General features: G+C 42.4%; 1 protein-coding gene across 5 annotated transcripts in view; it reads left to right on the top strand.

Moving 5' to 3' along the window:
- The window catches only part of CEP350 (centrosomal protein 350), a 68,927-nt gene extending 51,396 nt beyond the window's left edge, over positions 1 to 17,531 (top strand). For all 5 annotated transcript variants that reach the window (XM_021545951.3, XM_021545953.3, XM_021545943.3 and 2 more), the window contains 8 exons: positions 421 to 581; positions 1,180 to 1,319; positions 2,140 to 2,222; positions 2,853 to 4,903; positions 5,201 to 5,602; positions 5,691 to 5,837; positions 6,949 to 7,071; positions 13,451 to 17,531. In XM_021545951.3, coding sequence (XP_021401626.2) covers positions 421 to 581; positions 1,180 to 1,319; positions 2,140 to 2,222; positions 2,853 to 4,903; positions 5,201 to 5,602; positions 5,691 to 5,837; positions 6,949 to 7,071; positions 13,451 to 13,615 — 3,272 coding nt within the window. In that variant the 3' untranslated portion in view covers positions 13,616 to 17,531. The remainder of the gene's footprint in view (positions 1 to 420; positions 582 to 1,179; positions 1,320 to 2,139; positions 2,223 to 2,852; positions 4,904 to 5,200; positions 5,603 to 5,690; positions 5,838 to 6,948; positions 7,072 to 13,450) is intronic.
- Positions 17,532 to 19,751: the final 2,220 nt, after the last annotated feature.

Here is a 19,751-nt window from a genome sequence, read left to right as displayed (position 1 = left end):
TAAAACTCTGTATTATATTGTAATTCTGTGTTTCAGATGTATTTTTGGTGTACAGCTCCGAGTTGTATTTTTAAATATAAAAATGAATTTCTGCAATACCCAACATGACAAGCAGCTAATGTTGAAGAGCATTAACATGTGGTTGGTGTGAATAAGCTTGGTAACAAGTTATTGTATCACAGCCTATCTCTTTTAAATTAAGCAAGATGAAACACCTTTTTATATCTTTCACACATAGTAGTGTTTAGAATCTGAAATCCTACCTTAAGAGTCTTGCTATGTTAAATAATATGTTGACATTACATTCTTTGACATTTTTCTTGCACTGTGTTTTGTAATTACTGAATGACTGTTTATTGCTTGGCTTAGAATTGTTTTGTGAGGTGCAAGTTTGTAAAGACTAAAACGGAACTTTTTCAGAAACCACCTCTGATCAAAGTGATATCGAAGGACGCATCAGGGCCCTGAAGGATGAACTACGGAAAAGGAAATCCGTGGTTTACCAGCTGAAAAAGGAGCAGAAAAAGAGACAAAAGGAGAGACTGAAAGCCCAGGAAGCCAGTTTGATCAAACAGCTGGAGGTCAGGAACAGAAGAAAGAAGGGCAAAGTAACAGATTGTTAGCCTTGGATAAATCTTGATAGTATGGATGTTGTTAGCAAAATACTGTATCAAAAGCTGTGAAATACACATTGTTGTGATAGCAGTGTGACTGTTACACAGAATCACAGAACAGCTGGGTTGGAAAGGACCTTGAAAATACTTTCATTCCAATCCCCCTGCTATGAGCAGGGGACACCTTCCACTAGACCAGGCTGCTCAAAGCCCCATCCAATCCAGCTATTTCACAATTTCCAATCATGAATCAGAGACTTGAGGCTAAAATACCATTCCCTTTTAAAATGTCTATCTGTAATAGGTTGCTTGCAGCATTCTGGGGGTTATGTACCTTTATACTCATTACTATCCTAGCTGGGATTAAAGATTGGTGCTCATGTAATTTGGTTTTGGAAGTAAAGTAATGAAACTTCTAGGACTTGCAGCTGTAGATTTTGGGAAAGTTAAATAGATTGGTTTATAGAGAAACTGAGTGTATTCTTTATTCACTTTATAGGTTTTGATTGTTGAATTGTAGTTGTGGTTCAGTGTATTAACAGCTGGAATTGTTTTCCATGTGCAGTCATATGATGAGTTTATCAAGAAGACTGAAGCAGAGCTGAGCCAAGATCTGGAGGCATCACCAACAGCTAAACCTCAGATTAAAACTCCATCCTCAGCTGCTGCTGAAAAACCTAAGATCAAGGCACCACCACTCCATAGGTAGCTGGGATTTCTCCTTCTTCTTTTTGAGATTATTGTGGAGCTGATTGCTGTTTTAGCCAAAACCATGGATGCAAGAAAAGCTACTAACTGCTGTGCCTTTAAGCACTGGACATTGGCAGTTTCCAATTGACCTATTTGCTGTTGTCACCAGACCCAAACAGATAAGATTTACCATGACTGTAATCTTATGCACCTCACTGTTATCCTGCCCAGCTTTCCAGGCTCTATTTTCAATTTAAAAAAAAAAAAAACAAAACTGTTGTTCAAGAATTCTGCCAGATACAGTGCATGGATTATTAGCCTGAATGCTTTTTTTTCCCATTTTGGTCACTCATTATGTCCACTGCACTGTGTAAGGCAAACCATTCATCTTTGCAACTTACATCTGGTATAGATCTTAGGTTTTAAAAAGTAGAGAATTCAACTGATCTTCTGCACTTCCTACTGTATTTTTAAGCATTAATTTTCTCCAGCAGATGGTGCAATTTTAGTGCATTCAAATTAAAAAAAAAAAAAATAACAGAAACAGCCCAATTTTTTTCTCTCCCTTTTTTTTTCCTGTAAGAGATAAAGTTTGATTAGTCTTTTAACAAAATTACTTTCCAGGACTCTGAAACTCTCCTCTGTCCCCATTCCCATTTTCTAAGGTCACAGTATGTTAACAAAGCAAACTACTTATGTTATAATTATAATGCCACATTGGTGTAGTGTTATAATTATACATGCCTGTATTTCTATTTTTATCTATTAAAAAAAACAACCAAACATCACCCTCTTGTGTAAATGTAATTCATGCAATTTGATTTTTCCAATTTAGGCCTGAGACAGCTAAAAACTGGAAATCACTGACTGAGTCAGAGAGATCCAGAGCATCTTTGGAATCTGTTTCAGAACTTGCAGGTAGGTAACTGGAAGAATCCATACTGCAGGTTAAGATCTTGAACACTGACTGTTTTAAACTTCTTGAACCTTTTCCTTTTTGATTCACAAAGAGGTTTTAAGAGAGGATGGAGACTCATAAAATGATAGTGATGGAGCTGTATTTTTTGCAATTTTATTTAGCAGGATTCTGTTTTTTGCAGAATACCTTGTGTATTCAGTATTTAGTTTACTCTTTTTGAGGTGTTTATGAAACCATAATTAAGGTTTAAGAAACCTTTTTACTTTCTTTTGTTTCTTGTTCCTTTACCACTTGAGTTCAGAAAATTTTGCACTGTTTTGCAGTTGATGATTATCTCATTATCTCCTGTTCTAATCTTTGTTGTATTTGTGGCTTGCAAACAAATAACTGAGTCCTTATCTTGGGATGCTGGTTAAAGGAACAGAAGTAGAAAGAAGGCTTTATAACTCTGGAATTGAAGTTGCTCATGTTCATAGGACAGCCAGAAGTATATGTCTCCAAGGCACCAGTTTGTATCATCTTTTAACACAGAAACCTTGATATTAATTTAGTTGCCTGTGATTGTAGTTTGCAATAAAACAATGTGTCTTATACAATCTGCTGAAATTCACTTTTTATTTTCCTTCAAGATGCTGTGTCATCAAGAACTGAGAGATCTGTGTCTATGCACACCAAGAAGGTGGCTGTGACAGCTGTCCATGCAGGAGAACCTTCTGGAAGGGCTTCCTTGGCTTCAGTGTTACCAAAGAGTTCCAGAGCAGGATCTGGTGATTCCTCAGATAGCTATTCAGCTCGTCCCAAAGATATGAAAGACATTAGCAGGATATCCCTTGAGTCAGTGAACAAAGTGGTAAACGCATCTGGTGTTGGTCCTACCATTAGCCATAAATCTGAGATTACAGAAGATCTGGAATACATAAAGTCAGAGGAATATGAGAGTGGAGGTTCTAATGTAAAGCCTGTGGAGAGTTCTGATGTCTTGCTGACATTAGATGAAGGACGGGAGAGTTCACTGGACCCCTGCTCTGAAAATAGACTCTCTCAGAAGGAACTGTTAGATGTAGCTGTGGAAAGTCTTCATGATACAGAAGAAATCTTTGAACAGAGACAGTCAAATAAAGACGATGTAAGTGGCCCAAGCATAGAGGAAACTTCTCACAAACTCAACAAATCTGCAGAGGAAAAAGGTGATCTGCTTTCTGAGCAGCTCTTGAGTCAAAAAGAGCCATCGTACCCTGAAGACTTTGAAGGATCCTCTTCCAGAAAACAGGCTTCATCTGAAGAAACACTGCCTAGAGAACATGACAGAGATGACTTTGAGGGATCCCTGCTCTCTGCTAACGGGAAGTCCCTGAGGGAGCAGTCCCAGCACAGCCAGGCCAGCCGAAGCAGATCCACCAGCCTGGGCAGCGATGGTGAAATCAGCGAGTGCCTCAGTGACAGGTCTCTCTCTGGCAGCATGCACTCAGAGAGGCTGCTGGAACTTAAGTCCCCAACAGAACTTATGAAAAATGCTGAACGCAGAGATGTGGAGCAAGAACAGGCTCCAGCTTGTTCTCCACTGTGGGCCTCGGCTTCAATCACAGAAGAAACAGATAGTTTGTCCAATTTCAACATTGGAGATAGAGTACTTGTGAGTAAAGTCCAGCCTGGAACATTGCGGTTCAAAGGGCTTACTAAATTTGCAAAAGGATTTTGGGCTGGTGTGGAGTTGGATAAACCTGAAGGGAACAATAATGGAACTTATGATGATATTAAATATTTTGATTGCAGAGAAAAGCATGGTATTTTTGCTCCTCCTCAGAAAATCTCTCACATTACAGAAAGTATCGATAGCCACTTAGACACAAATAAGGATGATGAAGACTCATTCTTTGATGATAGACTGGAGAAACAACACAAAGCTGAGCAGAAAGACAGGGAAAGTTCCAAACCTGGCAAAGAAGCTGAAAGCCAGAGCAGAAACACAACAGAAAACTATTCCCAGGATAAAGCTCCTGTGGACACAGCTGTTTCAGAAGCCTCAGCTGAGGGAAGGGTTGAAGAGGAGTTGTCATCTAAAGCAAACAGCATAAAAGAGATTTCTGTAGCTACTGGTTCATTTGCCCAGGAACAGTCAGTGGTGGATTACCTGAAGGATGCTGTAAAAGAGGAGGCCAGCCACACTCCTTTCACTTCTAGCATTGTGGATGAGGTTTCCACTGTTCAGTTGGATGACGTGTCAGATTTCCTTTCTGAAAAACTGGAGAGGCAGAAGACACTGGGAGAGGAATGTGCTGAAAAGTTAGATGATCTCTCTCCTGGCGTCGTGGAGAAGCCTGCAACCCCCCTGCTGGATTTGCTGACCAAAGAAAAGAACCAGTTAGAAGCACAGCTCAGCCTGCCTCTTAGAGAGGAAGAAAGGTCAAAAGACCAACTGGAAAAGGTCAGTTTGCTGACAGACAGTCTACTAAGAGATTTTGTGAAAGACACAGTCAATCAGTTACAGCAAATAAAGAAGATCAAAAATGAGAAAATCCAGCTCAGCAACCAGGAGCTCTGTGATGTGAAGGAGGAAGCCATTACTCCACCCCAGCAGGTGGAAAAGCAGATTCCAGATGGTCTGAATAACTTCTTCCTAAGTTCTGATTTGGAAGATGACAGAGAAGAGCTTTCCTCTCCAGACATGTGTCCCAGACCGGTGAGTAGCAGACTTCTTGCACTGATTTTAAGAGTTGATTGTGCCTTTGACTGGGGATGATTGAATGAAGAATGTGGTGTGACATCAGTTTTTCTCTCAGGTTCTACTGGATGATGTGGAGATTAACTGTATGCTCTGTATGTGTCTCATATGTTTTTGTGTATCCCAGTGTATGGCTTGTTTTAGTATAGTAACCATTTATCACCAACTACATCAGTAAAGCATTTAAAATGTAAGCTGAGGGACAGAGTGGTGTGACACGGCTTTCACATTTACTCTGTGGCTCTTGATCCACAGGAGAGTCCCGTGTTTGGTGCCAGTGGCCAGGAGGAGCTTGCCAAGAGACTGGCAGAGCTGGAGCTCAACCGGGAGTTCCTGAGTGTGCTGGGAGATGATCAAGACTGGTTTGATGAGGACTATGGCCTGAGTTCCAGTAAGCTGCAGCAGAAGCAAGCTGAGGAACCAGCAGTGCTGCCCCAGGCAGAGCCGCAGAAAGTGCCCACCAAGCCGAGCGAGGAGCCCCTGGCGGTCCCTCACACTGCAGTGGAGGTGGAAGGGATGGTGCACGCAGCAGCTGAGCAACTCTGGAAACTGAAAGAGCTGGGTCATGATCTTCAAAGCTGCAGCCTTAAAGCAGATCTCTGTGGTAACCTCCAAGAGCAGGACACAGATACCATAAACAAGCAGGTTTATAGAAAGGTATGGTCTTCAGACATTCTGGTCTTGCCCTCTGAAAGTTTATCATGGACAAAAGTAAGCCATAACTTTTACTTTTTCCTTTGTTCAGGTGGTATTTGATTTAACAAGAGAGATCTTTGGGGAAATCTTTGCTGAGGATCCTAATCTGAATCAGCCCATTTGGATGAAACCGTGTAGGATCGCGTCTGCTTATTTTCGCCGAGTCAAAGATCCAAATGATCTGGATGAAATCAAGGTAGGAAGAAATCTTTATTGAGCAGGGAAAGTAAGATGAAAAACACTGAACTGGCATTTACCTGAGTGTTAGAAGATCATAAGAGGTGAGCAAGAGATGAGTTCAGAACAGAAAGATTACCAACCTGAAAGAAAATTTGTCAGAATGGTCCATTTTTACTCAACAGATTAGCCTGCCTGTCCTTATGACTGCTACTGGTTGTTTTTAAACCTCAGTCCTCTGTGCAGAACTGCCAGGATGACCTTGATCTTATAAAATTGGTATACTGACAGTCTGCTGCTGTAGCAGATTTCTGTGGAGCTCTGTATGGCTAAATTGGAATGGATCCAACAGTAGGGCTGGGCCAAATGGGATGAACTAGATTTTTCACTCAGACACACACACCTATACCATCGTCTTGAGGACAGCAGGAGTTGCTCAGAGGAACCCAGAATTTGACTGGGAGGGCATTGTTATATTTGGCAAGCCAGAGGAGCCCTCCATGCTGTTGGTGGTAGGGCTTAAGGAAGGAGAAAATCACAGAGCCTGGGGGACAGATGAGAGCCTGACTGGATCTAGGTTAAACTTGCAGGGCTACACATTGGGAAAAAACTTGTCTCCCTTAAAGCCCTCCAAAAAGAACCTTCCATATGGCTCATCAGGACACAATTGAAAACTTCCACCTGCACGGTTTCTTCTGAAATTGAGGGAGTTTACTAAATTTTGATTAACCTGCTGAAGATACAGTTTATTAACTGTCTAGGAAAGCAAAGAAAATAAAGAAATAGTATTATCTAAATCACTCTGTTAGTTGAGAAGACTTTCAAAAACATGTAAGCATGTGGCTGGGGACAAAAGGGACACAGGACAAGGACACCAAATTCCCACCCTGCTTTTCTTTAATATTTTCCCATAAAATAAATTGTCGGAATCCTGTTTGTGTAGTGTTGAAAGTGTCTCTTCTCAAGATTGAAACAGCAGTGGGTGTCTTGTTTCCCCCCCGACTTCTGGGTTTAATAATTGTACTGCAAGCTGATGAATTCTATAGTGTGACTTTTCAGGGGAGCTGCTTTGTGCATGCCTTTAATTTCTTAGCTCAAATGTGATAAATCTCACCTTTACTGTTCTGTAGAACTTCATTGCAGCTGAAGTACTGAAGTTGTTCAGCCTGAGGAAAGAGCCTAACCACAAAACAGACTGGCAGAAGATGATGAAATTTGGGAGGAAGAAACGAGACCGGGTGGATCACATACTGGTAAGTGGATGAAAACAATCTTGTCAGATACTGTCCTCTAGACTGAAGTGTGGCATATGAATGTATTTTCAGTATTCAGTCATGCTGTTTAAAAAATACAAAGTGTACGTGAGGTGTCAGAAGTCCAGTGCCAGTGAGGGAAGGTGACTTGAGTTAATTGTGCCTACTCATTTGACTGCAGTATAAATTCACTCACTCCCAAAATGTTTAAAGTATGTATTTCCAGAAGGAAACAATGACAATTTGAACTATTTGAACTTTTTCTTTGAGATGGGAATATATTTTCCTCTTACTTTAATATAAAATGTTTTTATTTTTAAGTACTATTATTTAATTTGAGACAGTGATACAGAGAATGTAATTAAACTAGTGAATGCAGCTGCCACTGGGGCAGAGACCGTTCAGTGTTAAAACTGCCTAAGATGGAGCATGTCTGGCTGTGTACAGTTTTTGAAAGTTATTTTGTTGTCTTGTATTGCCAGGATGGTTAACATCTTTATTGGCTATAATGATAGTGAAGGTTCTGCTTGGGAATTTGAGTAGTCATTAACACTGCTTCACTTAATTACACCTGGAATTGATTCCATACAACGAGGCATATATGAGTAATTGGGAGTTGTGGGTCGTGTGGTCTTTTAATTGCCCATCACTGGAGGGTTTCCAACACAGGGGTTTAATTGTATGTAAATATAATATCTATTTATAAATCCCAGTACATCCTGATACACTTGATTCTGGGATATAGAGTTTGTTAAAGCACACACAAAGAAGTTCTATATTTAGATCCTCAAGGGAACTAATATTACAGCTATTATGTATGTATACCAACTTCCTAATTTTTTTGCTACATAGCTAGAAAGAAAGATTCCTGACTGGAAACATTTGTTCTAGTTGAAGGCATCCAGAGTGCTTCAGGTGATGTTTGAAGTTCAGACAGTCCAGTCTGTGATTTACATGTAGAGCCAGATATCAAAGATTAATTGAGCTTTGATAAGTTTGGCTTAATAAATAATGTGTTTAATTTTATTTTGTTTTCACAAGAATATGGTAATAAAACTTTAGCTGAAGATTCAGAGTAACTCTGTGAAGGTTGCAGCATGCTGTGCTTTAGGAATAAGGCAGTCTCAGGGGCATTTCTTACAAATGTATACTGTGATGTGAGGCACTGTCAGAGGAACTTTTAACTGAAAACCTAAGGAGATAAGGCAAGAGAAGCTGAACTCTATTTTATTAAAGTCTCTGTGGAACATGAAGTATTGGACAGCTGTCTCTGTCTCCTAGTCAGCCTCAGCCTAAAAAGTCATGTGGTAATACAGACCTGCTGCCCATCCCCAGTAGCTCATGGGGTAGCCCTAAACTGAGAGACCAGGTTTAGGATTCTCCACATTTTGCTGAAAGTGTATTCAAGTAGTACAAAAGAGCAATTTCCTGAAAGAGAAAATGAGATGTTTTTTTGTAGGTTTAGGCACTGTAGAATTGTCTTTGAAAACCACAATTCAAAATCCTTAGTTCCAGTTTGTGTGAAGATGTAGCCAGTATACACCACTGCAGTGTGCAGGGGATGTCATGTAAATACACACATGAGCTGACTGATTCCCCACCTTCCTTTGATGCTTGTAAAGACAATGATTGTTAGAATAAAACATGATCTTTTTAAACCAGAGGTGAATATTCTTAGGCTTCTGTTACTTGAATTTAAACTTACAGCACAGTTTCTTCCCAGTTACTTCATTTCCATTTTAAGTCAAATTAACCTCAAAATGAAAACATCCCTTCACAGTTTTCTGCTGAGACACCTGTGTATTTTAATGATACTTAGAAGCTTGAACACACCTGACTGTCCAGTTCTGTCTGACCCAGGAGCTGGGCATGACTCTTATTTCTTCTATAGGTGCAGAAGCAAATGCCAGGCTGTTTGACTGAACTTGTTCTCTCCCTGATTATACCTGGATGTGCTATTCTGGGTTTATAATATTAAACTTAATTCCCAGTGTAAGGTTCATGCCTGTGGGAAGGGGCACAGCAGGAGAAGCAGCACTGGTGATCTCTGTGACACTGGGACCTCTAGGCTGGCCATCACACCTCCTGGGAACAAAAGGGAGAACAGGATGGATTAATCCTTTGTTTCCTTGCTCTGCCTTGAGCTTTGCAACTTCCTCCAATTGCTGCACTTTTAGTTGCATTTTCACTTTGGTCTGTGCTTTCCCAGCACTGACACCAATGTGGTGAGTCGTTTTAATTCCAGTGACAAAAGAACATCTTCCTCTTCTCCGTTTTGCAGCATTCTTTTTTGTCTTCAATCAGGCATCTCTGTCCTCAGAAAAGAATTTATATTGGGATTCTTCAGGGATCCCTCTGATATGCTAGATATTTCCTCCAGTTACTAACATTGACAGCAAATCTTGGCTTTTAGTAAACATGTACAGGAGTTCACATTTTATGAAAAGCTACTTTGTTTAAAATCAAGTTAAAGGAATGTCTAAGTATTTGCTTTGTTCCCTTTTGTCCTTTCATGTTCTTCCTTTATCACATGTGTGCTGTCTGTTCTTTGTGGAGAATGTCAAATGTACATTTCGGTACACCAGGGCTGCCAGCACCTTTCAAAACCTGTTTTTAAACTACAGCAAGAACCCTCATATCTCCTTATTTAAATTCAGGTGCTGACAATAGATTGTTTCCACTGCTTTTTTTTTTCCTCTTGGCTCTTCAGCCAAAACTCCCTGTGCTGATCTGTTTGCATGGGGCTAGAACAAACTCTGCCATTGCTTTCCCTGCCAGCCCCCCTTCTCTTTTATGTGGAGCTTGAGAAAGCAGAGCTCACATGACACTTCCAAACCTATGTGTTTGGTTTTCACACCTGAGGAGCTTGCCAGCAGAGGCTGCAAAGTGCTTGATCTTCTGACCTGTTGATTTAACAGCCAAAATATTTCTCTCTGTGCAGAAGCTCTACAACAAAGCAGGGCTGTTCCTACCAAGCTGGCTTAATTGGAAAGCTTGAGATGCCACTGCTGCAGCACCCCAGATCTAAACCCAAAGGGAGTACACAGTAAGAAGAGACTGAAAGGCTGTTTGTATGCTGTGTCTTAAGGTTTCCAGGCACTCTGAGAGCAAAGGGCTGTGAGACTGCACCTGCCTGCCTTCCTCCTGCTGGCCTTCTTCCAAGACACTACTTTATACGTGGATGCTTTTTCTTTTCAGTCTCCCAAATAGTCTACTGACTCCTTAAATGTAGTATATTTTAGAGATATTCTTACTTTGAATAGGAATATCGAGAAATCAAAACATGCTAAGTCACTCTCTAAATTTCCTTCTGATTATATTACTTTATGTGGGTTTTTTTAGGTGCTATGACATTTAATAGAGGGCCAGCAAGATCATGTGACCATGTTATCTTCTGGTTTTTCTTTTGTGTGCATGCCTTCCTTCTTTAAATGTTTTTTTTTTAATAAAAAGTGTCCATACAAAAAAAAAAAAAAAAAAAAAGGTACAGAGAAAAAAATACCACACAGCCTTCTGCATTTCATCACTCTTTATGTTTTCATGTAGGGTAGAATTCAGTTTCATTAAAAGTGTAATTTTCCTGACTTCACCCAAATGCAGTTTCTTTCTGGTATAGAGATCTTTCTTCCTGGTATCAAATATGTGACGTTTTACTTTTGTCATAAGAAAGTGCAAAGCCCATTTCCATGCAAGCCATGATAGTTGTCAAATATTAAAGAAACTGTCTCAGTTACTTAGAAGCAGTTTGATCCACAACAAATGGATCAAATCTTTCCCAGACAAAGGAGTTGTAACTGCCTTGGCTCAGATGTGCAGCCAGGGCTGCAAAGCAGCACAGCAGTCTCCACATGTATAAACAAGACTTGCCTGCAGCTGCAAATTGCACATTCTCACAGTTTTCCAAAAATACGCTTGAGGAAGTCCTCCTAATGCCAAAGGAAATTGTGCACTCTGCCTCTGAGAGAGGGAGGAATGATACAGGCAAGAGAAAATTAATCATTGATACTGTTTTTCTTTCTGGTGTTATTAAACATCCAGCCTTTCTCTGCCTGGATCAAGTACCTTCTCCCCTCTTGTTTACTTTTACTTCTTTATCCTGTGTATCTCTTTTCACTGTTAAGCACAGTAAAGAAACTGTCTTATCACACAGTTGTCAGGGAGGCAGAATAAACAGTACCTTAGCGTGGATCTGGACACTGGGGTTTATTCAAGGCCAGTGAGATCAGAGTTTTTAACCTGCTTGATTATTTTACTCACTAGCTTCCCCCACCTTCAGTGTTACCTTCACTAAGTCTTGGCTTCACTTCTCAGCAGTGGAGTGGCCGCTGGCCTGGGAGGGCTGGGCAGAAAATCCAGCCAGTCCTATGGTGCAGCTGCTCCAGGTTACCAGCCTTGGTAGAGGTCCCCTGGCATCCCCTGGCATCCCCTGGCATTTGTCTCCACCCACCTCTTTTGTGTTCAGGATCTTCCCCTATTTCCAGGATTTTTCCTGCAGCAGCCCTTTGAGCCCCCTATTGTTTTTTCTCCAAATCACTTCTGCTTTGAGGGAATCCTTTTTCAACATCACCTCTTCCTTTCATGACCCCTGTCTCTTTCTTTTCCTTATCTAAATAATCTATGAAGCAGATACACAACACGTGATCAGTCTGCAAATTGCTGCTTCTATCTTATGCCTCTTTACTGATGGGAGGACTTGGGACATGCTGCTGTTTATCAGAATTTACAACCAGCACATACAGCTTGCAGGCAGCACATTTTTCTGTGAGAGTTCAGGAGTCTCTTTCAGATATTCACCCCCATACAAACCCACACCCAATTATCTACCACTTGTTAGCCTTCCATTTAAATTATCTTTCACCTACAGCACTCCTTCAAAGTTTGATTGCAAATAGTGTTGCTTCTTCCTTATTAGTAACAAGCCTAATAAAGCCATTAATGCCTTGTCCTTGACAGCTGTGTGGGAAAGAGGCACTTGCTGTAGTAGCACAGATTTGTAAGCAGGCACCGTGACTCTTCCAAAGCTGTTTGCAGGATGAGATCCCTGCCCCTCTCCCTGAGCTCTCTTAAGAGAGGGAGAAAGGAGCTGTCAGCCTGAAGCCCCGTGTCTAACCAGGACCTTATGAATGGCTGCAAACCCTGCAGCAGTGCCAGTTCCCTGGGCTTCCCATAGCAGGCTTTTATTGGGCTTCACACTCTGCTGGGGTTATTGAATCATCATTGTGCCACAGCAGCTGTCAGCTTCAAAACAGACCCGTTTCTGGGAGGTTTAGCTTTAGGCAAAAGGAAGAGCATGTGTTGGGGCTATGGTTCATGTTCTGTCTCAGAAAACAACTCTATTACATACTGACCCTGGGTTAGTGGATTTTTCAGTATGTTTAACCTTAGTTTGGCAGTGTTCAGGTGTCTGCCCCACTTGTACACTGTAAATGTATTTTGAGGTCAGAGTATAAGAGGTTTCTGCTGAAGCTGAGCAGAGACAGAGCCTTTAACAGGTTTTGTTTGTCATTTCAAATACAAGTGATGTTTGCATTCATTCCTTCTTTTCTAAAATGTTTGAGCTCTGTTAAGGTTTGTCTATAATACTGAAATGGTCAGTAAGACAAATTTTTAATAAATTTAATTGAAGATGTCCAATTTTGAGAGACTCTCAATAAGACTTGATTTGCTGGATGAAATTATATATTTCATTCTGATACTAGACCACCTATTTGTCAGTGAGCACTAAAAGGGAATTTTCTTTGTCAGCAATTTAGTAATAGAAGGAAATAAGTGCTCTTTGAATGTACTGTACAAAATTCCATTTGTAGTAATGCTGTCAAATCCAACGAAGCATGGAGTATTCTGTGCAAATGAGTTGTAATACCCTTGCAAGTATTTTGTCTTCCTATGCAGAAACATTGGAAGTTAGTTGTTTCCCTAAAGTTTTCTTATTATATTACAAACTGAAGTGCAGTGAAATGTTTTCTTATCCCCCTTGCCCTGTTCAAGGCCTTTCCATTATTTCTTACTAGTTTAAGCCACATGGAATCAACTTCTTGCAAAAACATAATTAGGAACTAATTAATTAATAGAGCTTCTACTGTTGGCCAAGGCTATCCCATTAGCTGAGTCCTTTCAAGTGAGAAACTTGTGCAGGAATGTGAAAGCCTTTAAAATGGATGCTACAGTGAAAAGTAGGAAACATTCATCCAGTGAAATAGCCTGGTTCAAGCAGATTTGCATTCGTTTTGCTATTCCAAGCGTTTCCTGTAATCTCTTACAAAGACAGATATGTTGTTGACAGACAGACTCTGCTTTGGACTCTTTCTGGAACTTTGCAGGCAATATTACTTTAAAGCAACAGAATTGTAATGTTTCTATTTTCTTTCTACCCTCCAAGGTACAGGAACTCCACGAGGAAGAAGCACAGTGGGTGAACTATGATGAGGATGAATTGTGTGTCAAGATGCAGTTGGCAGATGGGATCTTCGAGGCCTTAATCAGAGACACTGTTGATGTACTGAACCAGATAAACGAGAAACAGCGGAGGCTGCTGCTTGTCTGACAGTGCTGAAGTGAGCTCAGAGCTGCCAACCATGGAGTCACAGCCCTCTCTGACTCCTGACCTGCTCTCCTCCCTGCACGTGCTGCAGCTGAACTTCCACGTGTGGGGTTTCCCAGGCAGTTCAGATGGGATGAAAAGAACCTGAACTGGCTGCCAAGACCTCGCACCAGATTTATTGTTTGTAACAAGCTGATCCCTCACTTGAGGCTGCTTTGAGGAGTGCTCAAGACTGTTCATGTGCCAATGCAGTTATGTCCCATAACTGTCAGCAGTTGCCTGGGGCCCCGGCCTGTGGCTTAGACATGTTCAGCTTGTTCCCTGAAAGGGTTGGGTTAAGTTGGGATATTGGCTGTTTTGCTGGAATGGTGATCAGCCATCAGTACTCAACTTGTCTTTAGAAATGTGAGTAATTTGGAGAAGCAACAGTTTGGTCAGGTTTTTGTCCTAAACAGAGACTTACCATACTGAACAGTGTTATAATCTTAACACATCTTCTCCTGCAGCCCTAACAATGTGCATCAGTTCCTTCTGCTTCAGAGCCTATTTAATTCACTTCTCTGTGAAGCTGGTTTTCATCTTTCTTCTGTGATGTGGTACCAAGCATGGTGCCAGCCCAGTTCAGGGAAATTAGATGATGTTTCTTCCTGCCTACAGAATTCTTGCTGCTTTGCTCTGAGGCGGAGCAAGATAAAGCCTGCCTAAATGTCAAGTGTGAAAGATGAGCCCATGGACAACTTCAACTTCCCTCCTACCGTGTAGCACTTCTCTTCCTGGAGCACTTCTCTTCCTGCTCCCAGATAATGGATACTCAGGATTTCTCAGGCACGAGACATGCAGGAGTGGAAAACATTTCCTGACAAAAATTTGGCCTTCAATCCCTCAGCTTTCTCCCTTACTGTCACCTAATGAATTGGAGAAGCTGTTACTTGAACAATTTAGAGAACAGAGTGTATTCACCAAAGAAAGTGGTGTCTGGTGCTTGACTGTCTGCATGTTTTGTGCTTGTGGGTTTTTTATTTATTTTCAGATAATTTATTAAGTGGATTACAGGAGAGTGTCCAGTGCAGTTGGCTGCACTGTCTTGTGTTTTGAGACAGACAAACATGAGAGAGCATCTGGTTTGGAAACTTCCAGAGCCCTATATTCTTCACACAAAACCTCCAGCTTCATGAGGCAGGTACGAGGGGGTGAAGGTAGGAACAACCAAACCTCAGTGACCAAGGGTGGGACGCAAAGACAAGTCTAGGAGTGGAGCTTGAAAACCAAAGCAGCTGGTTTGGAGACAATGGAGAGTTGATGGGACTGAGCTGTAAAATTGTGTGAAAATTCCCAGCTCTTCCTATTCCCTTCCTTTCCCACAACTTCTGCACCATATTATGTGGTTGATTTTGGTTGATTTGGCTGGATTCATCTGCAGTGTTGTTTTGCTGAGTGCTGGTTCCTGACCTGTTCTTCCCGTTCTTGTGTTTTTCATGGAGGAACATGGACAATCTGGGGTCAAACGATGATGCCTTAATCCCTGTTTGCTAACCTGGGACAAGACCCAGAGGAAAATCAGATTCTCCAGGCACTGGAGTGTAGACAGACACTTTGAAGCCCTCAGAGGTGCCTCAAAGATGCTGCAGCCCACAACAGGCGTGGCAGGGGGCATCTCAATGTTTCATTGATGTGCTTGGTTCTTGGGCTTCCTGTGCTGTGCATACCTCTGCTACTGCTCCAGTTTGGTTTCTGTTTTCCACCTTTTTTTTTTTTTCTTTTTTTTGGGTTGCTTATTGTTTGGGATTTTTTGAAAGCTATCATTGGAATATTTGCATTTTGCACAATGACACACAGCTGGTAATTCTTCAGGGACAGCACTGGGAAATGTTGGATTTGCCAGAGGTCCATACAGATTCTCAGGTGTAGTGTTGCCAGCACCTCACTTGTGAGTTAGTGGTGAGCCATATCCATGGGAGCTCTGTGAGTGGAAGGACAAGGAGGAGGTTATGGTGGACAGGGACATCTCCAGTGGGAGTATGTATGTCTGTCCCTCAGTAGTGGGCCTTTTGGCTGGCTGGAAGTCAAATGGTCTTGGTGGAGCATCCCTCAGCTTTTTTTCTCAAGTGATTCATTTATTCATGTAAAATGTCATGATGCTGAACCAGGAAACCCTTGGATGCTTAAGACAGAAGCAAACTAAAGCTGCTAGATTTAACCAGCATGGTGTCACTGATTGGGTCACCACCTCAGATTCCCTTTCCTGAGTGTATCTCTTTCAATAGCAAGGATTGCTGTTTTTATAGATAGCAGCTGTGGAAAGAGGACAGAAACCTGCAGAGTTGGTTTGTACCTGGAGCATCAGGTCAGGTTCTGTTCTGTAGATTCTGTGGCCAGTGTTGAGAAGGTTGTCCTGCATCCCCAGGGCTTTTTGCTGTTCCGAGGGGCTCATGGGGTGTTTCTGGTCTGTCCAGCAGGAGTGGGGAGGTTGTGCAGTCAGGCCCAACAGGTTATGGGGGCTCGCTGGAGCTTGTGTGCCTGTTGTCTTTTGGCTGTAGTACCCTTCACAGAAGCACTGTTTTTAACAGGTGTTTGGACAGAAGGAAGCTGTGTCTAAGTAATGGCTTTGTTCCTTTGCAGACATCACTGATTTATTTTTGGTAGCAATCCTTGCTAGGAGCAACCCTAAAATGACTTGAACGTACGTGAATTACCTTCTCAATACCTCACGTGTGTTGAGTTGCTTTGAGTTGAGTGTATGTTCAAAACCTCAAGTGGGTTGAGTACTTGTGGACTGATGATTACTGCGATGAAGCAAGGGTCAGGCTGGGTCAGGCTGGTAGTGAGGAGATATGGGGAAGCCTGGGGTCCCACAAACAGGCTGAATTCTCTGCTTCTCTCCCCAACCTTCCCTTTGTAAGAACAAGATGCTATTTCTGCGTCCTGGTTATCTCAGTGCAACCACATAAGAAGATTCAAGGCTGGGACATTTTGCTGAGACCTGTGAGCTGTTTGCAGCTGTCATCACTGGGGACATGCTGCTCCATCTTTGGAAGGATCTCTGAGCCAGTTTGGAAAGCTCAAGCTTGTAGGAGCACTGAGTGTGAGTACCTCTGTAACAGCAGGACGCTCTGTGAGCCAAGCCCTGGAATATCAGTACTTCTGCCTTTCAGAGAAGGCTTGTTGCTCACAAGGTAGAATGAGGGATTGAAAAATCCCATCTTGTTCCTTTTCCTTTCTTGAAAAAGTGGCCTTAGCTTTTTGCAATACTTGAATAAGTGTGTACCTGCAGAAGACCTTCAGTAGCACAGTGAGAGAGACCTTTTAAGTGACTATTCTGCAAGGAACTGTGTGCAGTTCCAACTTTCATATCTCTTTGCTACCTTAAGAATATTAGGAAAACAAAGTACTTTTCAGCAGACAAACAGTTGTATCTTGCAAGGTATTTAGTGCATCTGAAGTGTTTACAAACCAAGTAAAATGGAGAAAAGCAAACTATTGAACTTATTTGTAATTTAAGTGTTAAATGCAAAATTATATACAGATGAAAAAGGAATACTGTAATTAACCTGCATTTACTAGGGTTTTTTTTTTCCTTCATTTTGCAGAGCCTTTTGATACACATTTGCAAAGCCACCTTTTGGGAGGCTTGGTCTCCCTGTGTATTGTGTTGTGGAGATGCTGAAAAGAAACCCATTTACTGTGTATGTGTAAATAACCTGGTAACTTGGGGTTTGGGCCAGTTTCAGCTCATGTTCACATCCACAGCAGCTTTGCACAGTAGAAGACCCAAGGATGTGGAGGGGTTGGGGAGGTTTTTTGTAATTAAGTACTGTAAAATAATCAGGATGGTCCCTGTGTACACCAGTGTAAATATCTTTGGTAACTGAAATGTACTTTAAGAGAACAAAATCTGTAAATAAACTGATTTATAAATTAATCTTGTTTCCTGGATTTTATAAAATGGAGCTTTCTAATTACACAAGCAGTTGCTAATTTTGATGGTGTCCTGGAAATTTGTCCCTTGTACGTTCCCCTTTCAGTCTGATGCTGTACTTGGGATGCCAATCACAGTCTGCAAAATCCCATTAGAGTTGCCTTAATTATAATCATAACTTTATTAAAATTTCCTTATTTTTAAAGCTGACTGTTGATAACACCAGAAGATAGCTTTGAACAATCATTGCTTAAGTTCACTGTGGAAGAAAAACTACTGCTTGCACATATTTATTTAAAATATGTTTTAAAAGCTCATGGTTTAAAACATTTATGTTAAACAACAGTTTTGGAATTAATTTCTTCAGAACCTCAGTCTTGTTTTGTATTCCTAAATTGGTACAGCTCTGTAGAGCAGCTTTTAGCAGCACCAATCCTGTCCTCACCAAAGGTCAAATATTGCTCCCTGGAAACTATGTGTTGGTGGAAATTTTCTAAATCTTTGCTGTTTTCTTTCCAGGACAAGAAAAAACTAAATCACTTTAGCACAGGGAAGGTCCTGGAGCTGTGTAAAAGGACAGCCAAGCACTTGCAGTGCCAAACCACAGGTGTGGGCACTTGGTGATGGAGTGGCAGTGTGAAGGTGTGAGCCAGGGAGCACAGGTGTTTATTGAGCCTCCTCAGTGCCTGCTCCAGTACCTCTGCTGTGTTTTGGTGCCTTTTATTAATGTACAGGCCAGGAGAAAAGGCTTTGCTTTCCATTTGCTGCAGACCCTGTATAAAACCCACCATTGGTCTTTCCAGCTTGGAGGACACTGTGTGGCCATCAACTCCTCACCTGCCTGGGAGGGCTGTTTGCATTAAATGGGGGGGACCTGTATGAGCTAAACCATTGCAGTTATTTGTTCTTTGCTTTTCTTTAGCAGAGGTACCTCATCCTGGAGGAGGATTTGCTGCATTCATGCTTCTATTATGGAGGCAGCTTTGCTGCAGTCCCGCAGTGACAGTGTGCCATAGGGCTGGTCCTTAGTGGAGTGTGCTGGGGACACTGTCACAGCCCTCAGACAGAGAGGAGGACATCACAGCCCTCAGACAGACAGGAAGACGTCACAGCCCTCAGATATCATCACAGCCCTCAGACAGACAGGAGGACGTCACAGCCCTCAGATATCGTCACAGCCCTCAGACACCGTCACAGCCCTCAGACAGGAGGACATCACAGCCCTCAGACACCATCACAGCCCTCAGACACCATCACAGCCCTCAGACAGACAGGAGGATGTCACAGCCCTCTGAGCTCAGTGGTTGAACCAGCCAAATGCAGTGGTGGGTCCTTGGATGTCCAAAGGGCTGAGGCCAAGTGGTGCTGCAGCCTCTGTGTCCTCATTAGTGAGCAGCAGGAGAGCAGTGCCTTTCCTTGCCTTGCAACGATTTTACTCCTTGAGTCCTGTATTTTTGGATAATTGTCTACTTGCATCCATCCCTGGAAGGGGCTCAGAGTGCATTTCATGTTGGAAAAAGAACTTGATCTGTGCTTCTCTGCTGAATAAGAGGCTTCCTTTAAAAACGGCTCAAGCTGTGGGAGTGCTGCCAAGGTGCTCTGGCCAGTGACGCAGCAAACTGCTGCATTGCTCCTGCTGTCCTTGCCCAGGATGCCCAGCAATCTGCATGATGAAGGCTCTCATTTCCTCATTTGCAAGTCTACGTTGCTTCACTTTGTCACTGACTTTCTACCCGTGCTGTTGGTGCAACTCTTCCCAGAATCGTTGGAGCACGCTTACCTTTGACAGCCGTTTCCCCTGTGGACCTGGTGAAACTCCTGGGTTGGGCAATGGCCAGCAGCTGCCTTCTCAATGGCACTCTGGATTGAGTGGGACTGTTTGGTGCCTCCCTTCCCAGGTACAGCCCACTCCCAGGTGCCTCCCTGGGGATGTGGTGCCAGCTGCAGCCATCCCACGTGCTAAAATGCCTGGCAGAGCACTGGAGCAATTGAAATGTTGACTCTGCTCCAGATGTGCTGTGCCCTGCCTAGCACAAGGGCTTCTGCAATGTCTAGGCTCTCATTAACACGGCCCTGAGAAGAAAAGGACTTGGTGGGGAGCCGCTGAACACCAGCAGCTCTTCAGAGTGCAGGAAGGAGAGGAGGGGGGCTGCCCAGCCACTGGCACCCAGCCCAGAGCATGGGCCATTGCCTGGTAGGAATGCAGATGAGATATAATGGAGT

This window comes from Lonchura striata, chromosome 9 (genome assembly GCF_046129695.1).
Source record: "Lonchura striata isolate bLonStr1 chromosome 9, bLonStr1.mat, whole genome shotgun sequence".
Taxonomy (NCBI): domain Eukaryota; kingdom Metazoa; phylum Chordata; class Aves; order Passeriformes; family Estrildidae; genus Lonchura; species Lonchura striata.
This window is presented reverse-complemented; position numbering and strand designations above follow the sequence as displayed.